Source organism: Neolamprologus multifasciatus, chromosome 17 (genome assembly GCF_963576455.1).
Source record: "Neolamprologus multifasciatus chromosome 17, fNeoMul1.2, whole genome shotgun sequence".
Classification (NCBI taxonomy): domain Eukaryota; kingdom Metazoa; phylum Chordata; class Actinopteri; order Cichliformes; family Cichlidae; genus Neolamprologus; species Neolamprologus multifasciatus.
The window spans coordinates 20,155,064-20,169,501 of record NC_140455.1 but is presented as its reverse complement, the minus strand read 5'-3'; the positions used below and the strand labels follow the sequence as shown (position 1 = coordinate 20,169,501).

The 14,438-nt window shown below is 43.6% G+C and overlaps 1 protein-coding gene across 25 annotated transcripts in view; it reads left to right on the top strand.

Annotated features, from left to right (window-relative positions):
- celf2 (cugbp, Elav-like family member 2) overlaps nucleotides 1–14,438 on the top strand; it is a 241,817-nt gene that overhangs the window by 58,607 nt on the left and 168,772 nt on the right. For 8 of the 25 annotated variants that reach the window (XM_085137093.1, XM_085137098.1, XM_085137094.1 and 5 more), the window contains exon 1: nucleotides 7,247–7,576. The exons of 1 other annotated variant lie outside the window; for it this stretch is intronic. In XM_085137093.1, the coding sequence (XP_084993219.1) occupies nucleotides 7,458–7,576 (119 nt within the window). In that variant the 5' untranslated portion in view covers nucleotides 7,247–7,457. Of the gene's footprint in view, nucleotides 1–7,245; nucleotides 14,404–14,438 lie in introns of those variants that run through there. 16 more of the 25 variants (XM_085137083.1, XM_085137088.1, XM_085137084.1 and 13 more) reach the window with 5 other exon arrangements.

The following is a 14,438-nucleotide window of genomic DNA, read 5'->3' as shown; positions in this document are numbered from 1 at the left end:
TGAGGAGAAGAGAGGCTAAAAGAGTACACTGAGACTATGATTAACGAATAACTGGACAAAACACAAACTCTGGGAGCAGACACACGTAGGGACACCATAACTACAAGTTTGATCAAAGGCTTTTAATTTCAGCTTCTGCAGACTTTTTTATGCAGACCAATTACTGCATGATTGCTTCACACTCAAAGCAAGTCACAAAATTGTGTAATAACAGCTACTGTGTGTGTCTGTGTGGCATCCACAGTTGTCGGTGTGCACATCTGCGAGGGAGAATAATCCCGGTCTTGGGATTTCATTTGGGCTTGCCCTTTTTTCTTTAGAAAAGACCAGAGAGTGGCACAAAAAGTGCCTTGCCTTAGTGTTGGAAAATTTATTTGAAGTGTTAGCACGGTCGACTTTGTGGCACACGAATGCCTTCTCATTTTCAGCCCCCAAATCTGTAAAACGCGAGGTAAACTCTTCTACCTTTGTTCCCCTTAACGTAATTAACCGTGTTTATTCTGCTTAGTTTCACTGCACGTTTTTCTCCCAGCCATTTGCGCCCTCCTGCAGTGCCTCTGTGTTCCGCCAAGGGGGCCCACCCCACAGTTTTAGAAGCACTGAGTAATTTGCAAACGGTTGTCAAAGAGTCCAAAAATAAGCTCCACGATGACGTGGCATCAATCGCGCTGCCATCTCTGTTCACATTTGAACATGTTTTGTAGAGGAATGTGGAGGTGGGAGATCGGGTGACTGTCACCCTATTTTTCCATCTTAATAGCCTGTGATCCTGCAGCCATTTTGCCTTCTAAGCCTTTTCCTGTGGATGACCTCCAGGGGAGATTGTGTTGTGCTGCTGGAGTACAGAGGAGTTGATTACGCTGGCAGTGCCGGGGCTTTGTTCTAAGCATATGCCCGTCCTTGGCTTTGCAGCGCGCGAGAAAAGAGATAGATGAAGAAGAAGACGACGAAGAGGAGTCTTATCTCTCCCGTGGGGTCTCGCATCCTTTCATTCCAGATTGTCTTGGTGACCTTCTTGCCCCACCCGGTTCATCCCGACCCTCCACTGCATCGCTTGTTTACTGTCCCATAATGACATTGTCAATGGCAACAATACATCCGCTTATCGCGAGGTGTCTGCCGTCACAATGGATGAATGGCAGCGTAATGGAAAGGCGAATTTGTCCCGTTGTCATCTCCAAGTCTTTGGAGGCTCTCTCCTACTTGGCCGTGTGTGCCGGCGTAAGATAAGATTAATTCTTCATATCGCAGGGCTGATTGCAGAATCTTGTATCTAATGCAATTTTTATTTCCTCACCCCTCCTCCTTTCCTATTTCCCTTTTCTTTCGAACTGCAGAGTCAAGCATTTTTTTCCTCCTCTTTTTCTTTGGGGAAAAAAAATCTAAATAATTTATCTGTGTTTTGGTGCATTTTCCCCCCTCCTGTACTGTTGAGTGGAGAGAAATGGGATGGAGACAGACAGGAGGAAAGGCACATGAGAGTGTTTTTTTTTTCCTTTTCTTTTTTTTTGAATGGGAGGAACGTGAGCAGCATGCCGAGGAGGGTAAGAAAAGGGAGCGAAGGATGGCGGGAAGGAGGCAGAGGGGTTGAGCAAGCGAACCTCGCTCAGCTCTCGGCTGGAGAGGGGCCTAAGAGGAGCCTGCAGACTTTGGTAATCCCTCTTTTATTAATGTGAAGCCAAGCTCAGCAGAATGCAGGCTCACAGACATACCAGAGCTGCTCACAACTGACTGTCTTTGGGCCTCGCTGTCTGTCTCTCGCATGCAGATCTGCTTCGCTGTCATGACGGGCCAAGTCCGGCCCCTCCCATTTGCCGGGCTAGTAAACAGCTAAACGGTTAAACAGTGTCGCGTCATGCCCGGGTCCAGACCCGGCCCCGTGCACTTCTGCCCTGCGAGTGGAGCTCTCGAGTCTTTTGATCCTCGCTCAGGTTCCCGGGCTTGGGTTTTTGGCACCGAAATGCATCCTCACCGCTGCACCGTGCCCTGCACGTTACCATGACAACCCCCCTTACATCACTCAGTGCCCCCCATGTAGCCAATGGGCATTGACCTTTTGCTGTCAGAGCGTGTTAGGGAGTGAGAGACACAAAGTGAGAGAGAGAGAGAGAGAAAGATGGGAGAGAGCGAGTGGAGGCAGGCGCGCGGCAGAAACAACAAACACAAATAGGTCATTAAATCGTAAACACGATTTAAAAGAGACAGAGGCTGCTCGGTTCAACTGGGCCTCAAGTTACTGCGATGTCAGCGCCACAGCGTGCGTTCGCTTTGAATGACAAAAACAAGATGCTTGTCTTCATAAGGCATGATGTCATAATGTTGTAAAAAGAACAAAAAAGGCAATGTTTTTAATTTAAGGCTAAATTTGAGATATCGTGAGATGTGGGGGGGGGGGGGGGGTTCCCTGTAACACTTAGCTTCTGATGGTCCTGTACATCGCCATATGTACTCTCCAGCAGTAGCCCTTTAACACAGACTCGTATGTGGAGAGCAGGCTTCCATCAGCAAGCACAGAGAGAGACTGATGCGGGCCTTCGGAGAGATCCTCGTTAGAGTAAATAAATGTAAGGAAGTGTGTAGAAAATGCCAATTAAAAGGCAACTAGATGGAATTAGAATTCAAATGAATGCTGTTTTTAACCTCTCAACCTCTACAAGATCGCTGCTTGGGGATAGCGTAAAGAGTTTAGATCGTTAAGGTTTGTGTTATATGTTGGCAACTGAGCCCTCCTGAGTGCTTCTATAGCAGCCTGTAGTATGCTGAGTGGTTAAAGAGCTGCTGAAGTTTGTTTTTTCTTTAATATGATGGATTTTTTTATACATTTAACCGGTTTTGATGTCTTATTCAGCAGATTCGCTTGCATTTGGCCACCAGCTTAGAATGTTCTCAGCCTATTTATCACTCCTATAGATATGGCTGGTAGGCACCCTCGTGTACCTGCTTGTAGTCCAAAAAAGTGCATAATCAGCCATTCTTATCACAGCATTCTGTTGGAGTTCTGTGTGCATGTAAAATCTACAGTAGAGTTTTTTTATGCTCAGGCCACTTTCACACATGCACGACAGCCTGAACATTACCTGACAGAAATGCATCTGAGGATAAACATGTTGAATCAGACATTGAACATCTGCCAACACTCCCGTTTTTCCCATGTTTTAAGACCCTCCTGTTCTGCTGTTTCTCCCTGAATTTGCAAAACTCTCACACTTTATCGTTGAGAAGTTGTAACGCACTTTTGTTTTATAGATGATCTGGCAACGTTCTCTCCATTCACTCCAATTTCAACTACAACCTGGCAACTCACAGAATGATTCAAAAGGTGTGTGCGCAGCTTATCGCTCCTGAAGCAGACCAGTTACATGCTCACCTTTCTGTTGTTGTTGCCTCAGAACTCCATTGACCGTTCAGACGCAATAGGGAACCAGACGTTATAATAAACCAAACTAAATGCAGGCGAGTTGAGTGACATTTCTGTTTTTTCGGATGTCGATGATGGTGAGGTTTTGACTTCTGTCAAAGAGATACTTTCCGATTAAGAGCTTTCCAAATCAATTACTCGTAACCGAAATGTTGTGAAAACACGACGCCTCTTTCCAAATTATTAAATTGGATGAGTTACAGTCATTCTCATCAAAACAAGTTATAATCTGCACTGCCGTCACTGTGCGCAACCGTTAGGACCGACTAAAAAGTGCAAGACTGAAAAAACAAGAAACACTGCAAAAATATTCAACCAACACACTGAAATTTCACCCCTCACTGCTCTCGCTGTTATGCTAGGAACTTAGTTTTGTGCTTTTTTATTTATTATTTTATTATTATTTTCTGGTGAGGGCAGCCTGGTGGTGCAGTGGTTATCACTTTAGCCTCACAGCAAGAAGGTCCTGGGCTCAAGTCCACAATGTGCCCAGAAAGGCTTCTGTGTGGAATTAGCATATTGTCCCGTGTCTGGGTACTCAGGTACCCTGAAATGGAGAAGCACAAGAGGATGGATGAATGAGTGGATATTTTTCATCAATACATCTGATGCAGGTTATCCACTGGTCTATGCTACAGAAAAAGGGAAACTTTAGACTATTTCCCAGCCTGCTTCTTCAGACATTATCCAGAGTTCATTTGTGAAAATACTTTTGGTAACCTATAAATGTGATCTTTACAACGTGTAAATGACCTTATGACAGGTAGGTGTCCAAGCACAAGATGGAAATTGTCCAAGACTTTCAATACCGAAATACTTTGCCTATTACTTGGGATTAACTAGTAGGCACAACCACGCCGAGGTGATAATTAGCTATTAAAGTAGTGGAAGAAACCGCCTACTGGTATAATGGCTGTTGGACTGTTACCAACTGGTAACACTGGCCATTTGAAAGCGGTGTTTTGGGTTAGCACTTCTTGATTCAGCATGTTTGATTAGACCACTGGCAGGTCATGGAGACCAGACAGCAGCAAGAGTAGAAGAAGGAAACTCAATTCTTGGATTGCAGAGTCAACAGTTTGACGTCAGCAGTCAGAAATCACAAACGCTTGTGTCTACTAACCTAAACCATGTGAGGAATGAGGCAAAAGTGCAAAATGGACTGGCATCATGTCACCTGACACACTGGACATGCTATGAAAGACTAATAGTCAAAGTACATAAGATGCTGTGCATGTTAACAGTGAAAGAGAAGGGAAAGGATACATTTTGCTAATGCAACCCTAATACTGTAACTGATACGATATGAATTATTATGAGAAAAAAATAAATATTCTAATTCCTTCATTCAGAATGGGACCGTAGCGGTCTATATTTAAATGTAAGCTCATAGCAGAGTTGTTTTTCCCCGCTTTAATGTATAAATGCTTCCTCGCACAGCTTTAGTAACTGAATGCCTGCAGAAGTGTGAGCTATTAGCCATGTAAATAACAAATCATCAGTCATCATTGTCAACATTGATGCATTGTAATTTGAATGCATCATTCCATTCACCGCTGTGTGCTCCTTTTAGGCTTTAGGTTGTTGTGCTCTTTATGCATTCAGCTTTCAGACTAATAAACATAAGCAACACGAGTGGATGCAGCATATGTTGGATTTTGAGCGGGGAAAAAAAATCCATGAGATCATTATATGTGAGAGTGCCAGGTATTTCACGCTCTTAGTCACCACTTTTTTGTTGACGAGCTCGCCATGTGTCAATATTTGTCACCGTCGCGCGCTTGCCATCGCTTTTGGCTGAGACAAAGTGCAATGAGAGGCCGATCCGATCTGAATGGTAAACAACAGAGGCGGAAATGGGTAATTAAGTTAGAAGTTAGCAAAAGTGTCTGCTGCATTTTAATGCCAATGGCCTGTGCACGCCGGATAATTTAGGATTTCAATTGTTGTTGTTTTTCAGTGAAATGCAGGTGTTTTGTGAAGACAGACGATTTTGCCCTGTATGCCAAACATTCTAATGAAGCTCACGTACAATCCATAATTTTAACTATCCCCCACCTGCCAGCTAGCCACACACGCACACATCCACACATATGCACGCACATGTGTGGATGTGTGCGTGCAAGGGGAGACACACACACACAGTGCACAAACAAGCATGGGCATGGTACCCACACACACATACACACAATATGCACTAATGAAGCTGTTCTCCTTTCCTCTCTTTTTCGTTCCTGGCTCACTGAAACATGCATAAATCATAATAAACAGAGAGATGAATTTTTAATCAGAAGCTCCCTGCCTGTGTCTTCAGCCCCAGCCTCCTATGGGGAGGAGATGCTGTGATGTGCCAGGTATATGGAGCCTGATATGGCAGGGCCTCCTTCGGGAGGGCTGCTCACTGAGACATGCCTGTCTGGGCTGCCTCGTGCTGGGCATGATCTGCTGGACCGAGCCGTCTCTCTGGAGTTGAGGCTGGCCCTTCGAAAACGCAGCCTGTACTTGCAGGAGGCTTTGGACAGTTAGAGTGGGACGTCTGAGGAGAAATATTCAATAAAACTCTGAGCTTGGTTTTAATCAGAGAGCAGTCAGTCATTATTCTGACTGTCCATTAACATACATGAAATAGATCCTAAGAAAGTTAGAGTTCATAACTTTGCACTAAATTGTGCAGTAAAAGGTTGAAATATTTGAAAATAAATGTTTTTTTTGAGATTTTCCTTTATTTTTAAAGAAAGATTTGCAGGTCCAACATTTTCAGCCATGTTTTTCCAGAAGGCATCCAGTTTCTTTCCCCATGAGAGCCTTTTCTCTCTGGAGACTTAACCGCTTCGCCCCAGACTTTTAGTTTTTAGTTTTGCTCCACTTTTCTGGAAAGCTTAGGCTGCTTGAGGTGAGAATGATGCTTCTTATTGGCAGACCCAGTTTTTTTCATAAAAGGTTATATATTGTGGTGAAACTCTGACAGAATCAGGGGCCAAAAATTCTTCCACGACCTGGAATTAACACCAGGATTTATGGATATTTGCTCAGACACCCAAGTATTGCCAGCATGGTACGGCCAAGTCAGTAATGTTCTGAGCTGTAAACTAGTTCATGCAAATAGCAGTTCAATAAAATTACAATATCGAGGACGGATCATACGTGTTCAACTCTCTTTTAAATAGTGGGAGTTGGAAGTGGTCAGGAGGCTGTGAGCTACACCAGAGGCTGTGGAAATTGCATATATTTGTGATATGCTAATCTTGTTGCATTGAGGTTATTTATATTCCGTCTTAATAAACTGTGAAAATTCAGTGCACAATTGACTTCATGCTGTACTTGGCCTCCTTCCATCGGCGCAACACAACTTTACTGTGATGTATACGATTTATTTACCTCATAAAAACTTCATAAAAGGGTGGTAAAGCTGAGTTAAGGTTGGTTTATTTTCCACTCTGTCTGCAGCTCTATATCTGGAGTCTGAGCCTGGGTTGAGCTGTGCCAGAAACACAGAGATGATGTGCAGTAAATGCGAATAGTGGGCATTGTCGGCGTGGCTCGGTGCCGGACTGGGCCGTGCCCAGTGGTCATGCAGGCAGTCCAGAGCTGGACTGGCGCTAGGTTGTTCCAGAGCTGTAGTATTAGACTCAAATAGGCCCACAACATAACAACATGAGCTGAGCTGTCACAGGGGATTACTTCAGCTAGGCAAGCCAGCGGGGTCTCCACTGCTCTGCTGCTCTACCAGGGAGAGAGAGAGCAAGAGCTAGAGAGTGGGGGGTATGGGGAGGGGGAGATAGGGAAGAAGAGGAGGGTGGAGAGTAGGGTGGGGGTGGGGGGGACGCTTGTTTCTCTATGAGAGAAGAGGGAACAACGGCAGAGAGGCTGAGAGGAACAAGGCAGAAGAGAGAAGCAAAGAGAGGCCGCTTGTTGCAAACGTCTAGCAGTGGGGGGGGGGGGGGGGGGAACGGGAAGAGAGGAACAGAGGACAAAAGAGGAGGAGGAAAGAAAAGAGTTGCCAGCTTGTATCCTGATAAAGTGCATTAGTTTGCTTGTGATGTTGGAGCATTCGTCCGAGCTGGGCTTTGTGGGGAGAGTGTGTGTTGATGCCACTTGCCGCCTCCCTCCCGCAGCCGCCGGTGCGGGATCTATGAGAGCTGACGAGCTGCTGCTGAGGTACACACTCGCACGCACACGCATCTGCGCTCACACGTACAACAAGACACATGTGAGCACTTCTTTCTGAACCAGATGCTGCCTCCATGCGATCCAGCTAGGGTGTGCCTCTGCTGCATGGTTACTTTGGCATCAGCGAGGTTCATGAGCATCTTTGTGTGTGTGTGTGTGCGTGTGTGTGTGTGTGTGTGTGTGTGTGTGTGTGTGTGTGTGTGTGTGTGTGGAGGGGGAACCTAAACAAAGTCCAGATGCTGGCTTATTCCTGTGTTTTCTGGAGATTTGACATCTAGCAGGTTTTACTGCAACACCTCCTACCCGGACCTTCAGCCTAACAGTGTTGTTAGCTGGCAGGATATTTCTCACTGCTTCCCTGCAACTGTTTGCCCAGTCAAGCGTAACATCCAATGCTTGTACTTCTGCTTTTTTTGTTGTTGTTCTCTATCTTCCGCTTCGTTCACCCCTCCTCCTGCTGTGTTAGCAGCATTGTGTGGACTACAAGCAGTTAAAGCTGAAAAATTAGCAAATAAATGGTCGCTAACAGTAATATTTTTTTTTTGCCTCTACTGCTTTTAAATTAAACATCTGGCTGGTCAGTGTCATTCACCTTTGACTTCATTCACAGTTCGGTTGTTTTTATTTATATACAATGTTTTTCATGCAGTCGCTGTGTTTGCCTTTCAGCTAATTTACATTTTCGTATTATTCCACCCACGTGTACATGAATATGTATGATTTATAGTCTTACTCGCTTCCTTGGTGTCAATAGTTGTAGCATTTAATGATGTCAGTGCTGATTCTTAAGCTTGTAATAGAATTCTGATGTCTTAAAGTAAGAAAAAAACGCCACATTTTCTGTTGGACCTACACAATAACACACACACACAAACACTGTTATCTGATGAAACTATAAAGATGTCCGTTATTTCACCTGAGACTTTTAATGATCCCTGATTGTTTAAGATTTGAGATGAAGCCACCCACTGGCTTGTAGACTTGTGAAGCTTGAAATTAGCTTTTGTGGCCACCACTGTATCATTTTGTTTAATCCAGACGTGTTCGTATTTCGTCTTTCGTCCTTCACCCCCAACCGGTGGCAGGACATGGGCACCATTCTCTGGGCCTGGTTGTGTCAGAGTTTTCTTCCTGTTAAAAGCATGTTTTTCCTTCCCGCTGTCGCCAAGTGTTTGCTCATAGGTGCTTGTCTGAATGTTGGGATATTCTGTATTGTTGCAGGGTCGTAGCTTTGCAATATAAAACACCTTAAGATTGCCTGTTGTGATTAGGCGCTAAATAAATAAAACTGAATCGAACTGGAAGCCTGCAAAACCCCAACAGACTGTATGGCACTGACCAGTGCTAATTGACATACAAAAAATATACCAAAGTGTCCTTAACTAAAAACTGTGGCGCACATATTTTGGTGTGTATTAGAATGATCAAATATCCAGTGCTTGAATTCATAGGAGCTAAACTAAAGCCTAGCAGACAGCAAGCAGCACCCACTTGTCGGTTGAGGTTGCAATGCCTGAAATAATCATTTAAACAGGTGAGTTTCAAGTAAATAAATCAAAAACATTTCCCATACAGTTGTTAATTGGTTATAAAAACCAAAATAAAAATATTTTTATTCTCTTTATAAATTCGGGGCATTTTAACATGGCAGTCTAACTCCATAGTTGAGTTATTTAACAATTTATTATAGACCATAAAAGTCTCATTTGAATCTTATAATTGTTTTTGTTGCCAGTTACTTTTTAATTATAAACTTGTTCATTTTGGAAGATTCTTCTTTTATATAATTATTTTAAGGTTTATAACATAATATATTATATTTAAAACACTGTATTGCAATGTAAAAATATGTACTGTAAGTTTTCATCAGTATTCATCACCAGTGGTGGAAAATGATTTGCGAGACTTTTTTGTAGCATTGGCTGTTTAAAATGAAGAAAAACAGAGTACAGATGGAATGAGGGATCTCGGTAAGAAGACCAAACGCACCCACTCAACCACTCACCATTTGACTGTGTCCAACTAACAAAGCTTGAATTTGTACTTGCTATTTATTTACTGAAATCTGTGCAATTTCTTTTGCATGTCTTATGGAGGGATGGTGGCTGAGCGGGAGATGGTGGAGAAATGCCTGTTCTTGTTCTGTATGTTGAACTGTTGGGAAACGTTACGAGAAACTGAAACAGGAGAGTAATGAAGTGACAGTAGTGGGGATGGGAAGGAAAGAAGCATCCCTGCTTTCAAAATATGAGCCAAGCAGTCGAGATGCCCAACTTTTCTCTCTCCAGCCTTTCCACTCCATTCCAGCCTTTCAAAGTGAATCATTTTTATTTTTAAAGTTCCGATTACAGATAAATTTTTCCCTTCCAGTCACACTTTGTCTGAACTCCCCTCCTGTTGCATACAAGATTGAAACAAGCTTCTGCTGCGCACCTGATCATGAAAAACAGTCATGCTGAGGTTGACTTGTTTTGCAACGAGTCAACATATTTCATTGATGTTTGCAGGTAGTAATTTATTGCACCATAATTTACTGACTGAATCGGTGAATGCTTCATTGGGTGACAAATGAAACCGCTTTTGAGGCATGCACTTCATTTGCAATTTCCCGATGAAAAATATGACTTTGAGCGCTTTCTGCATCAAGCAGTTTCTCCCAGTGAGAAACATAGGGGATATTTTCCAGTGGTTTAGCACATGTGAGGGTTTATAGGTGGTGCGGTGAGTTGAGATAGCGTGAACATCAAACGACAAAGTCCACTGCAGCAGATTAGTGATGACAGATACCAGTAATTAATTTGGGGCTTTCCTCCAGCAGAGTGGTTATGAAATAAAAAAGTAGCTATGTAGTTAAAATTGTTAACGTTGATCCAGTACAGAAGACTCTGTGACATTTTAGACTTTATCCATTTAGTGTCTCAGTCTTAGGACAATACAGAGATAGAAACTAAAAATACAGAAAGCAAAGAGTGTCAAAATTCATGAATGCCACCTAGCTGCTGACTCCCAGCCTCACTAAAAAACGATGGTTCATCTACATGAGAGTAAAAAAAACAAAAAGAGAAAAAGACAAGTAACATGGCAGCACTGCAGGTCTTGTAAAACATTGCCAAGGAATTCACCCACTTTCCTAAAAAAGTGTCTCAGTAGATATCAAAGGTGAAGCCAGTTTTAGATTTATCAGCTGATTGGAACTCCTGCACTTACCTACTCGTGTCTCATCGGTCTGCCCGACCCTCTCAGGGGTTTGATTGACTTTTATCAGCTGATAAAGGTGTGTTGTTTGGACCCGATTAAGGTCTGACAGACCAAAACTTTGTGATTTAATAAATATTTCAACAGTGGGCAAGACTGTGTGGCAGTTCCAGTCATGTGTTCTTAAAAAAGTACATTTCCTGACGTGCTAGTCACTTATTCTGGTGTGCGATTATGTCCAATTATGTCTTTGTCGGTAAAAAGCTATAAAATTGATGACGATTCAGAGCTCACAAAGTTCTGACAGCTACTCTAATTCTTAAATGCCTGCAGCTCAATGCTTCCTGGTTCAAAATCCTTAGGAAATAACTCTTGAACTTTTTATTCTTTCTTTGCAGTTTTTGTACCAATCCAGTGGGTCAGGTTGGACTCCTGGTGCACCGAAAACTATGTCGCCCACAGTTGCAGAGCTTGACTAGGGAACTAAAGTGAGGTCATTTAGACCTCTAACTCCAATTGCACCAGGACTACCCTCCAAAATTGGAGCCAAATAGTTAATATTTCAATTCAGAGCCAGTGTGCTTTAACACACAATAACCTTACCAACTGTTTTATAAATTGAAGTAAAGAGAACTCATGGAAACTTGCAGAAATAATCAGCACATCTTCCCCTGAGAGTTTGCTTATGTGAGCTAATATTAGTCCTCTTTTGCTCCACCCCTCCTATTCCTCCTTCGTTATTTCCTCTTGGAGCACTGGCAGTAAAACCAAGCAGCCCTTCTCATTCACCCCACACAGTGTGCCTATCTAATGGTGTGGAGGATATTACGCTTCTATTAGAGCTATGACCGTTGGTTTAGAGTCACTGCCTCTCACTCCCATTTTCCCAGATGGGTCAGGGCAATGGGCGTTAAAACGGCCTCTGTTCCCTCCTCCCCCTTCCTCCCCTCCAGCCTTCTTGAATCTGCTAAACCAGCCGTCGAAGCTTCTGTGAAGGGAACACACCTCGTCTCCGCGCTACAACGATTTAATCTGCCGAGCACCTTTTCAATCAAAGAGTGTCAGGCAGGGCCGCTCTCGACACGACAATACAATGCATGGACACACACGTACAGGAAGTGAGGGCGAGCGAGGGCGACTACTCCTGCGCGCACGTGCATCACATGCCCAGGCGCAGATCAATACTCGCAATCATACAGGTGACAATAGGCGCAGGTTTATCGCCCCTGATTCACACCCTGCTATCATCACCTTCTCAAAATCGCACAATCAAGGGAGGGGAGGGTGAAGGCAGAGGGTGCATATGTGAAAGAGGAAGGAGGGAACAGAGCACGGGAGCTTGCAGGTACATGAAATGTGTGAATATGTGCGTGAAATGAATTGAAATGGGTGTGAAAGTGCATCTATTTGCAGGCGGATGCATATGCACATCCCTTTGTATGCCTGTGTGTGTGTGTGTGTGTTTGCATGCGCATGAGTGAATTTCCGCTGTGTGCGTGTGCGGCAGATGCGTTATATTCCTCCTTTCTTTTTTTGGAGTGTGTGCGTGTACATCTGTGCGAGTGTGTATGAGGTGTGCATGTGTGACGGTTGTTATCAGAATGACACCATCCCACTCCCTCTCTCCTGCAGCCCCAGAGGATCAGTGGAGCTGCACCAGTTTCAAATGAAAATAAATGAGAGGCAGTGACCGCTACTGCCTGGGTCCCGCTTTAATGAGGAAAAGGAGCAGAGAGGGAGGGAGGAGAAGGAGAGGACAGAGGTGGTGGAGGAGGGACGAGAGGATGGGGAGAAGGCAAGGGGAGAAATTGGAAAGTGAGGGTGAGATTGGCCCGAGTTGGCAACGACGGGACCGAGAGAGAGAGAGAGAGAGAGAAAGAGAGACGAATGGAAAAGAGAGGAGGGGGTGGTGATGAATGGAGGGCCTCTGTCTGTCACTGATGCGATGGCCAATTACAGTTGGAGCACGCTCCGATTCACTGCAGGTGGAGCGGACACTGTTTTGAGTGGCCAGAGAATATCCCTCCATCCTCCATTTGCATTGAGAGGAGAAATCACTGCACAGTGTACAACTTAGAGCAGCTTTGGGGGGTTTACTTTGTGATTCAATAGAACATTGCACCTTTGTGGGTCTGGGCTGAACTATACAGGGATATTCTTTTTTTACCACGCATCTTCAAGGATTATACGCTCCCTTGAGGTATATTTTTCTTTTACTTCCCAAGCTTATTAAACCCTTAAAAGAGTAATGAAGCACGGCTTTTTCAGCTTGGGGCTCGTACCAAAGTTGTGTAGTGACGTGGTAGTGTGGCCGACACGTTGTCTGGAAATATAGCCGACACATTTTAATGCACAGAGTACCACTTTAGTGTCTTTTTTAACATGCAACGTGGTCCAGAGGGGTTCAAAAGAAGGCCCACAACATCTGAAAGAGACAATGTAAGGCCGTACACATGGTGCTCTGCTTTTATTCTCACTGTTGTGGGAAGTTTGCATGGTAACACGTGGTTTATTATTATAAAAGGGTTTTTCACCCAGACAATGACAGAAAAACAGAAGCCAAAAAAGGAAAGCAAAATTAAAAGTGAAAAGTGAAGTGAAAGTGTAAAAATCCCAGACGTCATTTAGAGACATGTATACAACCCACCACCTTACAAAGATTTATTCTTCTGAATCTAGTAAAATCGCATTATGAAGCAGTTTAGCGACTGAGTTTCAACTCAGTTTTATTTATATAACACAGCAAGACTTGTTTCAGCTGCTTTATATCATAAAGAACCCATACTATCACACGATATGATAATAATCAGCACACATTCATACATATACGTACATAAAGCTTCAGTAAAACTATAGAAATATATAACAGGATCCTATTGTTTAGGATATTAACCTCATCCGGATCCTCTAACATTGTCCTTATGGAAAATCAGAATGAAGAGGGTGTTCTCAAAATAGGTTAAAGGTTAAAATTATGATAACTGCTAAAGATTCTAGATAAAAATTAATGGCATGTAATAGTGGCATGTAAACACAACAGTAGTCAAAAGAGTGGAGAGAGGAAGGAATGCTCGCTGCATCATGGGAAGTCCCCAGCAGCCTGAGCCTATAGCAGAAACTACAGGGTCGTTCAGGGTCACCTGATCCTTAGTGATCCTAAAAAATATAGACATACGCTTCCTGTATTCCTACACGACACTAGCATTTCCTAGCATTATCCTTTATACACTGGTTTTCGCAGGATTTTTAAATTAAGTCTAAAGGTTGTGTTACATTGTTCAAAGAGCTGCTCGAAACCACATAAAGCTTTAGGTTGGAGCTGTAACTTAACCAAATTTCAGAGCTTTTACTGCCATAGAAATTCAGGTGTAGCATAACTTGATACAGGCCTTTAAAATATCACAGAATTAACCCAAAAAGAGCCATGGGGCTTATTGAGAGTTTGCAGATACGAGGTCAGCAGCGATGCATTTCTACTTCAGCGCGGCTGAGCGTTGTCCATGCCTGTCTAGCAGAGACTATTAAAACTAGCAGACAGCAGCACAGTATAGCCGGGAGGCCTTTTCAGGGGCAGAGGACATCGTGTGTGTGTGTGTGTGTGTTTGTGTGTGTGTGTGTGTGTGTGTTGTGTGTGTGTGTGTGTGTGTGTGTGTGT